This window comes from Megalops cyprinoides, chromosome 8, assembly GCF_013368585.1.
Source record: "Megalops cyprinoides isolate fMegCyp1 chromosome 8, fMegCyp1.pri, whole genome shotgun sequence".
Classification (NCBI taxonomy): Eukaryota; Metazoa; Chordata; class Actinopteri; order Elopiformes; family Megalopidae; genus Megalops; species Megalops cyprinoides.
In genome coordinates this window covers 35,409,624-35,422,927 of record NC_050590.1, presented here as the reverse complement: position 1 = coordinate 35,422,927, position 13,304 = coordinate 35,409,624, and the positions used below count along the sequence as shown (strand labels likewise).

The 13,304-nt window shown below is 45.3% G+C and overlaps 1 protein-coding gene across 2 annotated transcripts; it reads left to right on the top strand.

Annotated features, from left to right (window-relative positions):
• The first annotated feature begins 468 nt into the window (after window positions 1-468).
• LOC118782361 (aromatase-like) lies at window positions 469-6,122 on the top strand. Of its 2 annotated transcripts, XM_036535681.1 has the most exons (9): window positions 1,702-1,870; window positions 2,405-2,555; window positions 2,803-2,957; window positions 3,632-3,808; window positions 3,906-4,020; window positions 4,261-4,372; window positions 4,652-4,814; window positions 5,366-5,607; window positions 5,865-6,122. In XM_036535681.1, exons 1-9 carry the CDS (start codon window positions 1,702-1,704, stop codon window positions 6,102-6,104), a joined length of 1,524 nt encoding a protein of 507 aa, XP_036391574.1. In that variant the 3' UTR covers window positions 6,105-6,122. The 2 variants fall into 2 exon arrangements, with proteins under 2 accessions (XP_036391575.1, XP_036391574.1); XM_036535682.1 differs by lacking the exons at window positions 5,366-5,607; window positions 5,865-6,122 and adding an exon at window positions 469-531 and having other exon boundaries at window positions 1,711-1,870; window positions 4,652-5,022.
• Window positions 6,123-13,304: the final 7,182 nt, after the last annotated feature.

The following is a 13,304-nucleotide window of genomic DNA, read 5'->3' as shown; positions in this document are numbered from 1 at the left end:
CCATTGTGTTTTTTTCCATCATTACTCAGCAAGTTTTTCAGAATTATGAGACAAATAAAACCTCCCACAAGGATTTAGCTGGGTCAAGCTGACCCACGTTATTTACTTGCACTTCAAAGGCCTCTTCAGCTGATGGATTAGATGGAGATTTGCCCAGCGCCAAAGGTGAGGTAACTAAAGAAAAATTGAAACACCACATCCAGGCTTCTGGGTCCTCATTTTTTAGTCAACTTAATTTGAGGGGTGTGAGTGGGTGTGTGAGGGGTGCAGCTGGCGGTTTTTCCCTCTCACCAAAAAGGCTTTGCTTCACTTGTTGTGCTTGAGGGGGCTTTAATGCCAATTTGGAACATTTGATGGCATTTGAGACCACATTTGAAGGTGTATCCAAGCAACCATTAAATTAGAAGCTTCCCACACTATTACAAAAGCTGGAAGGATAGAGGGGAGAGAGAATGCAGAGAAGGAGAGGATGGCCTTAAATATGCATCTGAACTAATCAGAGCACCCTCAGAGTGCCAAGGAGAAAGCTGGGTGAGTAAGAGCTAAATGATTATTAAATTTAATAATGAATAAAGCCAAAATATTCATTGAGGATTCAACAAGAATTTGGTTGTTTTTTTACTTTGATGATTGTTTGCCATAGTTCTGGCTGTTTTGTAGCTGTGCTGTGCCTGTGTTGTTCCTCCTGTGATATATAATCGTACCCTGTCAGCCTTACAAGTAGTTCCAGATTATAGCATCAGACAAGGAAAAAAATGTTTGTAATGTCAGTAACAAGAGAAATAATAAAAGAGGATATCTGATAATGTGATATATGTATTTTTTGCCCTCACCGCCAATGACACACTGGACAACAGTATGTCAAGACTACAGATGATACCAGTGATGTTTTCAAATGCATGTAAATATACATATAGCTTTTTTAGGATATTGCAAAACGATGTCTGGATGGTTACTAATTGCAAAGCATGTGTTAGCTTCCCCTGAAGAATGTCTTTCTACAATCCCAAAGATTCTGTTCATCGAATGACATTATTGTGACGACTCAAATGCATGGGCTGGAGTTGGTAACCCATGTTTTCATTTGCAACTGAGGGATTTTTAAATGTTATAATGCATTCAAGGAGATAACACTGCAATACTGTCATGCAGGCAAAGAAGACTGCCAAGCCCCAGCTGAGGAGATGTACAACATCTTGAGCACAATGATAAAAATATAAACATAGAGATTTATTGCTGGCAGATAAATGCACTTTAAAACACAACAGGTGTTCAAATATCTTTTTCTTTGCTAAGCGTTTGGCACACTGTAGAGAGTAAGCTAAACTTGTACGCTTTGATGTAGAAATGAATATATCTCCCACTCCACCCAACAGCTGTTGGCAGGACGAATAAGAGGTCAAATGAGAAAACTTTAATGTCGTGTGTTTTCGTAACACGTTTCACATCGTGCACCAACTTTTTCAAAGCTATAAGATGCTCAAGGGCGATGTGAGTTGGAAAATTCTGAAAAAAACAAGGTTATCCACGTGTTTGTTTAAAACTTTCCCCTTTGTTTTGACTTTTGAATCACCCTGACCTGTCTATTAACCAAACGTGCCGCTATATAAGTGTACATGGGGCCAATGAGAGCCCTAAGCTCAGACCGGCTGAATAGGTTCCCTCATGGCGACAGGACTCTTCTCACCCGACCTTCGCACCATGAAACAGGTGCATCTAGAGGATGAGGTGATGGAGCTCCTCATCCCGGTTCCGCGCAACCTCACGGATACGGCGTGCAAGGTGGTGTCCGGGTCGACGGCCACCTTGTTCTTCATTCTCTGCGTGCTTCTCGCGTTGAGAAGCCGATCGGACAAATCGCCTGTGCCAGGTCAGTCACTAATACCGAGCATAGCAACAGCGCCAAGAAACGTTAAGACAACGCACTGCTGCACACTTTCCTTTGTTATTTACTTATTGTCACATCGAATGCAAAGTGAAGTCGCAGTGCCAAAACTCATTAGCAAAAGGGGTGGAATCTTTTGCACGTGTAAGCATATACATACGCTGGCTGAAGTTCATGCTTATGTTATATTAACGCACTGATTCATATTTTTCACAATATTAATTTCATCATAAATTCTAAATTCTAAACTAATCCTTTCAATACCGTGATCTAGAGCAACGGTTAGGCAGTAGTTAAGCAATCGTGAAAATTATGGAATTTTATAAAGCATGAAAGTAAGATCATGAAAGTACGAAATAGCGTGTGTAAATATGTGCCATAACTTGCTATAAAGTTGAGGAATGAAACAGAAGAAAACCACTGTCTTGCAAGTTTCACTAAATTCCAAAGGAATTTGTTTCTTTGTTATGTTGCTGAATTGTCCTGGGTTTATCTGCGGTGTCTGTCGTTGAGCCTCAGGTCCGTCCTTCTGTTTGGGAATCGGCCCCATTCTGACTTACTGCAGATTCATCTGGACCGGCATTGGCACCGCCAGCAACTATTACAACGAGAGATACGGAGATATAGTCAGAGTGTGGATAAATGGAGAGGAGACGATCATCCTTAGCAGGCAAGCACAGTCACTGATACACAGGACATGGCATGCGGTGGTTGTTATCGAGAAGCAAATGTCACTGCAAAACGCCACTCTGTTTTACTGCAACAAGAAACATGAAGTTTCTGAAACAAGAAACTTTCGGAAAGTGGAAAAACGGACGATAAATTAAAAGGTGTAGCCTACCATTTTAACACGTTTTAACGTGCTGTTTTCTCACTATCGAGTTGTTAAACGTGTGTTTTATTATGACGTTCCCCAGATCCTCTGCAGTCTACCAGGTCCTGAAGAAAGCTCAGTACACCTCTAGATTTGGCAGTAAACAAGGGCTGCGGTGTATCGGTATGAATGACAAGGGCCTCATCTTCAACTGCAACGTCACTCTGTGGAAAACAGCCCGCACGTACTTCGCTAAAGGTACAGACCTGTCCGTCTCGGATTAAGAAAAGAGAAAAGAGCATTGCTATGATACATCAAACACAAGTCATGACAAGAACGTTGAGCCTGAAAATACCAATCTGCATTTGATCGGAAAAATCATATATTATTCGTCAGGGCTATCAAACATAATTCCTGGATGGTCAGTGTCTATGTATTGTTCCAAGCAATAATTAATCATTTAAACAGCCGTCTTCAGAGCATGGGTCCCTAATTTTGTCATTTTAAAATCACAATTCGTCAATTATCAGGTATATAAATATCAGGATTGTGGACTCACTCATGCCTACTTGGTTCTCTGCATGTGGGCATTTGGGGTTGGCCTTTGTGCTCTCTGTGATTTTTTTTTCTTTTTTGGCTATGCCAAGTCAATGAAGAGCCTTTCTATATTTCTTTGTAACTATCTCTCAGGAATACCTTGGATTACTTTCATACGAAAGCTCAAGTTCCCCGTTAGAGCGTGTTCACTGACTTGTGATAATTGGATTTTGGTTGGACATGTTCAGCCTTAAACTGAAATGACCCGAATGGACAAGTCAAGTCATTGAGCAATATGGCTGGAGCAACAAAATAAAGCACGCCTTCCGTTTCTCTCCAAAGACGGAATTTGCGTCCGAAGCCTTTGAATTTCAAAATGTCCACTCTCTCACCAGCTCTCACGGGTCCCGGGCTGCAGAAGACTGTGGCTATCTGCGTCTCCTCCACGGACAACCATCTAGACCGCCTGAAGGAGCTGACCGACTGCGCGGGACACGTAGACGTCCTGAATTTACTGCGCTGCATCGTGGTGGATGTTTCCAACCGACTCTTTCTGAGGGTGCCGCTGGACGGTCAGCCTCATTCCTGCGCAAGACGTCATGCGTACTTGCTGCGAGTAGTTACACCGTGGGAGCGCGGTCTTTACAGTTTCTTTGATTTTCGTTTCAGAGAAGGAGCTCCTTGCTAAGATTGAGAAATATTTCGAAACCTGGCAGACAGTCATTATCAAGCCTGACTTCTTCTTCAGATACGAGTGGATGTATAAGGATCACAAGCGTGCTGTGTAAGTCAGCTCCAAACACATTCCTCATCTGTGGCTTAATGGTCCCTTCATAATGGCAACGTCCCGTTTCAAACCGTCATTTATCATAGGTTACGTACATGTTTGCTGTTTATTAGACTTTGTAAATCACTGATAACATTTTGAATCTATTTTTAAAATATCTTTTCAACTCGTGTTCTTTACAAAACGTTTTCCAATTGGTTTTGCTGTAAGCTTTCCCTTTATTTATTTATTTTTTAGACAGGATCTGCAGGATGCAATTGAAAGCCTCGTAGAGAAAAAACGGAAGGCACTGCTTGAGGCAGAGAAGCTGGACGAAATTGACTTCACCACCGACTTAATATTCGCTCAGGTGAGACGCGATCTGCCTGCTGTAAGGCTACAATGGGAGGGTGAGGCCTTGTGAACCCCAGAACGGATGGAGCCATCACGTTATGTAGGGAATCAATTATTTGAACCACTCACAGAGCTTTGTCTTTTAACTGGGTTCAGACGAGCCAGTGGTCGGCAGCATATTGTAGCTCCTCCAACAATAAGGTTTCCAAAGCCTCACTCTCATGTCGATATTGTCAGTGTAAGAGTTAGCCATAAAAAGCAGCGACGATTTGACTGTGCACTGCGTCTGTCGCAGAACCACGGGGAGCTGTCAGCGGACAACGTGAGGCAGTGCGTGCTAGAGATGGTGATAGCTGGCCCAGACACGATGTCCATCACTATATTCTTCATGTTGATGCTGCTACGACAAAACCCCAACGTTGAGCAGGAAATACTGGCTGAACTGGACACTGTTATAGGTGACTGCCACCTGAATCTCTGCTGCAAATGACACCAAAAAAGGACAACCAGTGTGATGTCACAAATCACCACATGAACAGAGCCGCTTGCTTCAGCTGAAGAAATTACATTGGTTCAGCCTCTCTTAAAATGCCCTTTGCTTTAAATCAGTCTGTTGATGATGGATTGTCTCAGCATGTTTGGTGATTTGATCCATGAAAAGCCTCTTGAGACAATGTTGTGCACTACATACACTACAGCTGCTTTGCAAACACTCCTATTCAGAAGGAATTTCATATCTCACTATGTTTGTGTGTTACTCGTTTGTAAAGCCGTATATTTACTAAGGCAAGTCGAAGTAAGTGCCTTGCCGTTGTGTTTAATACATCTTTCACTCATATCGACAATACACGAAAGTGAAACAACACAATGAACTCTGTCCTTGCGAGATAAACGCATAATCATTACTTTTTACCTAACCCCAATTGCTTGTAAAATAGAATGGAGTTCTTTGGAAGTTCTTTCAGAGTGTGTTGCCATGGTCTCATACCGTTTAAAACTGTGTTTACAGATGACAGGGCTATACAAAACGCTGACTTACAGAACTTGAGGGTCTTGGAGAGTTTCATCAATGAGGCTCTGAGGTTTCATCCTGTGGTGGACTTCACGATGAGGAAAGCATTGGCAGATGACGTTATTGACGGCTATAAGGTGTCAAAGGGAACAAACATTATTTTAAATATTGGACGCATGCATAAAACAGAGTTCTTCCCCAGACCAAACGAATTCAGCTTAGAAAACTTCGAGAAAACTGTGAGTAACACTTTGGGAATTTTTTTATTTGTTTGTTTGATTGGTTGGTTTTTGATATTCTACGCGTGTACAGCTAAAGTTCCATCCTTATAACAACGATGAATTATCATGCCGCGATATCACCGAACTATTTCTATCTTTAAAACGTGTTTAATCCATTCAAAATGTGGAGCGTCAATAAAAATTCAAGATGCAACAGGTTTAACATGAAGTCATTTTATCGTATAGCTCAAATGGTCTAATCTCTCACGGCACAGGTACCAAGTCGATTCTTCCAGCCCTTCGGTTCCGGTCCTCGCTCATGCGTGGGAAAGCACATTGCCATGGTAATGATGAAAGCCATCCTCGTGACCCTGCTGTCACGGTACACGGTCTGTCCCCGTGACGGCTGCACCCTCGACACCATCCAACAAACCAACAACCTGTCGCAACAGCCGGTGGACACAAATAACGATCTGACGATGATGTTTATTCCCAGACAGAAACGGCTACGTTAACAGGAAAACACCGACATCCAGCAGTAATGTAGAAGTTTTGTCCACTTTGCGTTAGTGTTGTAGGAAATTCTTCGTCGATTCACAGCTTTTATATTGTACAGTGTTTTAAATTTTTTTATTTTAGTTGCTTAAAATATTAACCTTAAAGTTTCGTTACAGGTACGGTATTTAGTACTTTTGTGTTGAGTATTACTGGACAAGTTTCAAAGCGTATAACTGTTTGAATTAATTCCTCATCGCTTAACATTATGAAAGATTTTTTTTATCACATTATTCCTCAAAGACAGAGTGATATGCCATCGTTCTCTATCTTTCAATGTACCCAATCGCTAAAATAAAAAATGAATATTAACTGGGGTTGTGTTCATTCTCCATTTTTGGCACGTAATAAACCTCATGCAATAAACCATTTAGACATACGTATCGTAATTATGCAATTGATATAATCCATCCCCATATAACACCTACTAGGGCATTTGTAATAGTATGTACATGTACCGTTCCGATTACTATGTGCTTTGTTGCCAACCTTTACATTGTATCTGGAAACTGAAAATGCATGACAAAATAAATATTTTAACATTTATATGACATAGCAAGTATTGTATCCTTGTCAAAGTTCTTATCAGCTATGAACATTTAATTATGTACATTGTGCGCAAAGGGCATTTACAGTGACTATGACTGCCTCTCCCGAAAGCTACGTGTGCTCGGTTTAATCAACAGAGGGCGACAAAGAAAACAATAGAATATTCAACTGAGGTACAGGTTATAACAACAGGAGGGATCAGGCACAGCTGGATGCGACACGTGAATAACCAAAATTGCAATACGGGGGGGCGAGGGGTAATTGAATCAGTTTTTATTAAAACATTATTTTATATAGTGAACTATTACAAAAGATGAAAGACATGAAGATGCATATGAAACATTAGCTAGTCAGTTTGGTCACTGGAAATCCCAGAAACTAGAAACACGATCGAAATGATGAGTATATGTGTGATGTGTGCTCTGAGTCATAGTTGCTGAGTGCACTTCATAATCTCGCCCTGACCCTGGTGGACAGTTATGATGGTGCTTCGAATCACTTCCTCGTTGCTGGAACATACGGGCAGGCATGTTCGCCAGACTCTAATCCTCAAAGGATGGGCGATACTAAGGTCTAAGCACACAAATGATCCCTCGGGGCACTGTCGTCACAGATGGCTTTGTGTCCATGACTGGAAATGGGGATCAGACACTAGCAAATCCTCCCGCACCATTAACGCCTCATATTTTCCCAATAAAGAGAAAAATGTTCTCATGGATGTTGCCTTAAAATACATGCAATCCACTGTGGGGTTCTTTGCTTTCAGACTGGCATTTTAAAAAATACAGCACAATTAACTGATTAGAACAAGCAGTGAACACAGATGGCTACCTATTGGGTGTGCCTTCTCTTCTTCCCTGTCATATGACATGAAGTGTAGTTTGAGTTCTGTTGCAAATAAAAAGGTGCAACATCTCTTATCAGTTTTTGTTTCATTTGAAATTCATGAAAAAGGTTGTGAGAACAGACAAAAGTGGATAAAGCAATTGCAATTGTGTCTCGTCTAACCAGTTCCATAAGTTGTCTAAATAGAAAAATTGGTTCATAACAGATTCATTATTTGCAAAGTCTCTCTGCATTGGAAAAGTACTGGTCACTAGACCAAATGGAATTGCCAGTGTCCCCAGTACTTTTCTTGGGAAGTTATTAGATCCTGGATGTTTGTGTCCTGTGATTTCCCATGAAAAATCTGACTGTAACCTGCACCAGGCTTGCTATTGAGCGGTGGGGGTGGGGGCTTTGCAGGTGTTGGTTTATATTTATATTTTTAGTGCACAAAATAATATGATCCCTTGTTCCTCTCCAAAAATGTTTAAGAAAATTTCAAGCCTTGTCATGTCTAAACATAATACTGTCCTATAAGAAGCAAAGCCTCTAACTTGCATCTATGAAAAATGTAACTCAAATGCTACTCTCTGTCATAGGGGTACAGTATGCTATGAACGACCTACATCTTGATGTTTGGGTCAAGTATTGTCCATTTTAAGAACACACAGAAGTGTGCAGATTTAAAAGGTGAAAGGCTTAGATGGATTCCACCAGAGCTTTGAAAAGTCATCTCCAGGCACTTATAAAAAAGTGAACTTTCTCATCAGACAGGGAGATCAGACATGATGTGAAACTGAGGGGGCAGGTTCACTGGTGCGCTAGGTTGAGGCTAAGGTTGCTGTTGCAGTGGGATGTCATCAGGATACAGGAGTCAGGTTTCCGGTTCAGAACTTTTTTGAGGGATTTGCGTGGTTTGGAGTGTGTGTGGTGCGTGTGTGTGTGTGTGTGAGAGAGAGAGAGAGAGAGAGAGAGAGAGAGAGTCCACCTTACAGAGTGTTTGTTTGTGAGTATTGTCCAAAATCCTTTGTCCTGTTGGGGTTCCCATTGGTGGCCCAAGGGTATGGACAGGTCAGAGGGCAAATGGTGACCTGGGGGCTGTCTTTGGGGGTGTGCCTCTGCCTTTTGTTACCTGTGGGGGTCCTGCTGATAAGGGGAGCAGCAGGACCGGCTTGGGAAGATTCAGACTGAGTCATAAACAAAGGGTCTGTGAGAGGTGGGGGTTGTGTGCACAAACAGGGACTAAGGAATGTGGCTCTTTTCTACATGATGCACTGTAAAATGCATGTATGGCATAAAAACATGGGACACATGTACACATCTCTCAGGCAGTACAAGGCAACACCATGTGACTCAGCCTCAATGTATACCCCATGTTCCCATGATGACCATAGGTTGTACAAATAGAATCCTTTTAAAAGGTCACAGGAAAGTATCACATGTATTAATACAGCTATGTGCGGTAGTAGTAAGTGACAGGGTTCACTTCCCCTGTGGAGTGCTGCGGATGTACCATTGGGAAAGGGGCACTAATGGCCTTAATCCAGCTGTTTAAATGGGTAAAAAACAAATAAGTTACATACTCACTATGGATTGGAATGCCCATTAGGTTACTGTAATATTAAACTGTCTGTATCACAGACAAAGGCCCACAGTTTATACCTCTGGGGACAGCTGTTAAAAGTGCTACATCTGGCATTCCTCATCAGGTATGTTTCTGAAGTGAAAAAATTATATTTGAGTGTGGGTATACTTGAGTTAACATTGATGGCATGTGTGCACATATGTGTGGTTGTGTGTATTTGTGTGTGTGTGTGTGTGTGTGTGTGTGCATGTTTGTAAGTCAGTTAGAATACAAACCAATACTGACAAATTTCAGATAGGTCTGTAGTGTGACCATAACTCCCAGCCATGCCTCTTCCATAACTTTTGATGCCGTTGAGTGCAAATGCATGATTTTCAGTGAATATTTTTATTGCAAATCAGTGGTAGCTCACTTGCAGTTCCTTCCTTCAGGTCCTCCTTAATTTGAATAAACTGCCTCTAGCTGGGTCTCAGGATATGTGAATACACCTGTGGATGGGAAAACATTTTACCACCTAGTCTACTTCACTGATGTATGGCAGGGTAAAATCATCTCTAAAATCCCTTCGGTTGCCTCTGTTTGTTCACACCAGTGGTGTACTGGCCATGGGGTATACCTGGACAAATCCCGGTGGGCAGCCGCATCGGTGGGCCGGTGGACCGTCAAAAAATCCATAACGTTTTTACGGGCCCTGTCTGTCTCTTTACTGGCCCTCTCTGTGTGCCTATCATCTGATGAAATGGTTCAATTGGGAGGACTTAGAAATGAACGTTTATTTCAATAACAAGATACCATAATTTCATTAATGCTTTCACTAATACATGTTGCACAGCAGTTTTCAATGACACATGTTAGTATGTAATCCTTTACTTTGACACAAGTCACGTCACGATTAGTTCAAACAGAGCTTAGTTGCGTAAGCTTACCAACAACGCTCTCATCTAACCTAAGTAAAATATTGCATTGTCACCGCAGTTTTTTAATTATCGCTAAATAAAATGAGACAAGTTTTCAATGTTAGCTGTGTACCATTATGAAGGCAAGACAATGATATAAAACTAACTACGTGACATATATTCAGAAGAATATAATCGTTTGTAACGTCCATGCACATTAACTAATTAAGAGGTAGTCTCAGTTGTAGACAGAACTTGAGAATCGTAGCCAAAAATACTTTAAATCCCGAGGTATTTGTTTTGCTCACACACACAACACATTCAACCAAACACACAACACACAACCAAACACAACCAAATACCAACAAACACTCTGTAAGGTGGACTCTCACACACACACACACACACACACACACACACACACGTGCCCCACACACTCCACACCACGCAAATCCCTCAAAAAAGTTCTGAACCGGAAACCTGACTCCTGTATCTTGACGACACCCCACTGCGACAGCAACCTTAGCCTCTTGAGGACAGATTGTTGTGTTGTTGTGTGCATCCTTGCATATGAAACCACACACACTCACACATCCTGACAACCACATACACCTGCACCCCCTCAATAAAGCTCTGAACCAGAAACCTGACTCCTGTGCTCTGACCAACACACCACTGTGACAGCAAGCTTCTGAACCCAGTTCACGGGTAAAACTGCCCTCTCAGTTTCACTTCAAGGCTATTTCTATCCTTGGTTATCCTCAGCTATTGAGTTGACATGATTGGTGTATGGTAGTAGAAAAAGAAAATTAATGTCAGGAGTGACACTATGCCCAGGTAGTTCGCCCTCCTAGGGATCCGCCCGCCACAAGAATGCCAGGACAAGGTGAGTAGGAGCAACTCTTTATTCTTTTAAAAAAAAACACAAAATTTAACAAGGCAATTCATAAAATCTGAGACGCCGCTATCCCTCTCCCAGCGAAGCCCTTCCCCCTATCCTTCTATCCACCCCTGTCTGCCCTCCCCGGCTACAAACAGGCGGGAACGCTACCCGGCCGCTCACACCAAAAGAAGAAAAGAAAAAGAAAAAAAAGAATCCCCACACACACACTTAGCCTCACTGCACACACCCGTGATCTGGCGTCCCCGCCCACTTGGACGCCGGGAGAGAGAAGACTACTCAATCTCACTGTCGAGGGGGAAGTGCTGCCGCTGTGGGGGAGGCTCCTCACACGCACGCACACACACGCACGCACACCACACACGTACAAAAATGAAACGAAAATATAAGGGGGGACGTAGCTCAGCCCGCGCCACACTGCCGGGCTTCGCCTACGTCCCAAAAAAACAAAAAAGAAATTAAATAAACTCCAGACAAGGCCCCCGCGTCACTCCTGCGGGGGCTGGCGGCTCCGGCGGCGACCCACGTCTTCTCCCCGGTAGTAACTCCGCCGGCTCCGCGGGATCGCACTGAGGGAGACACAGAACAGCAGCCGGTCAGCCCTCCCTCTCCACCCCGTGCTGGTGACCCACGCACTCTCTCAAGGTTTCGCGGTGCCACCTCCCTTCCAGCTAGGGGATCACCTCCCCAGCACGCGCTTCCACGGGGTGGGGGCTCCCTTCGGCCCCGGCTGCGTCCGGAACCAAGCGTTGTTTTCCCCGCTCCCTCAGGGATTCACCGCTAGAGCCCCTTCGGTCGCCGCTCTTCTGAAGCCGCCTAAAACACACAAACACACTCGCGCATCTCGCACACCAAAGCAAAAACCGAAAGAAATTAAACAAAACAAACTCAAAACCCGCTCTGGGTCGCGACTCCCAGAGCTCAAAGAAAAAAAAACAGCAAACCAAAATAAACCCTAAACTCAGCCGTGCCAGCACGTTCAAAAAAAGAAATCAAAAAAACCTGGCTCCACGCTAAAATCCCGTGTGATAGCCTCCGTTAGCGTCTCTGGCGTGTTACTCCCACTCACCTGCCTAAATAGTCCCAGCGAAAATTACACACAGACAGGCAACAGGTGCGGAGCACACACCAGGCAGCGAACACCGTCAATTACCAATTATTCCATCCCGAGCCCCCTCGCTCTCCCAGGGAGTGCAGCGCGGTCATGTCGGGAGGAACTCCTGACAGATTTCCCCCCCGCTTTATGGGTAGTCGCCCCCGACTACACCTCCTCAATGTACCGGCGCGGGGGCTGGCCCCTCGTCTCACGGGAGGAGCGACGAAGGGACGCATCTTCCGGCTGTGCAGGAGGCCCTGCCACTGCCTCCTGCTCCTGTTCCTCTAGGGGAGCAGCGGGCACCACTCCAGGGTTCCGGGCCGGGACCCACACCGGGTTCCACCCCCATGCCCGACCTCGCTCCTCCGGCTCGGCCACCCGGCGGGTCTCTTCCACAGGGGGGCCCCCCTGAACGTCGCCCACCGGGCAGGTGCGCAGGTTATTCCGGTGTAGGGTCCGTTCCTCACCACCGGCCTCCGGGCGGACCACATACACCGGCTTCTCCGGATCGACCTGGCGCAGCACAACAAACGGTCTGGGGCTCCAACGAGGGGCCAACTTACCATGCTCCCGCCGCCGGAAGTTCCGCACCAACACCCGGTCACCAGGCAGCAAGGGGAGGTCCCGGACTCGCCGATCATACCTCTCCTTGTCCCGGCCCTGTTGGCGCCGCACCCCCTCCAGCACCCGCTGGTACACCCGTAGCAGGGTCCGATGGTGATCCTTCACCCATCCCTCCAGGGTCCATCGCCGCTCGGGGGGCGGCACGTTGAGGGCCAGGTCCACCGGCAACCGGGCGTGGCGCCCTGTCAGGACAAAATGCGGGGCATACCCTGTGCTGCTATGGACCGAGTTGTTATAGGCCTGCAACAGGGCCGGCAGGCGCTCCGGCCAACGGGACTGCTCATCCTCTCGCAATGAGCCTAGGAGAGACAGCAGTGTCTGATTAAACCGCTCGCAGGCCCCATTGCCCTGGGGATGGTAGGGGGTGGTGCGGATCTTTGTGCATCCGTACAGCTCACAGAAAGCCGCGACCATGGAGGACTCGAACGCCGCCCCCCGGTCAGAGAGGAGTCGCTCAGGGCAGCCCCAGTGCTGTATCACCGCACCCCATAGTGCCTTGACCGTGGTCGTCGCCGACTGGTCCCTGACAGGCACCGCCCACCCGTACTTCGAGAACAAATCCGTCAGCACGAGCAGGTAGGGGTACGGGTAGCCCGGGCGCCCCAGCGCAAGGTGGTCCATGGCCACCACCTCTAAGGGGTAGGAGGTGGAAAGAGGGACAAGGGGGGCCCTTACCTCCGGGCC

Excerpts from the sequence above, each read along its gene's own strand:
- LOC118782361 (XM_036535681.1), top strand. The coding sequence starts at position 1,702 with ATGAAACAGGTGCATCTAGAGGATGAGGTGATGGAGCTCCTCATCCCG. Across the intron at positions 4,373-4,651 it reads CCGACTTAATATTCGCTCAG|AACCACGGGGAGCTGTCAGC; the intron begins GTGAGACGCGAT and ends CGTCTGTCGCAG. Across the intron at positions 4,815-5,365 it reads TGAACTGGACACTGTTATAG|ATGACAGGGCTATACAAAAC; the intron begins GTGACTGCCACC and ends CTGTGTTTACAG.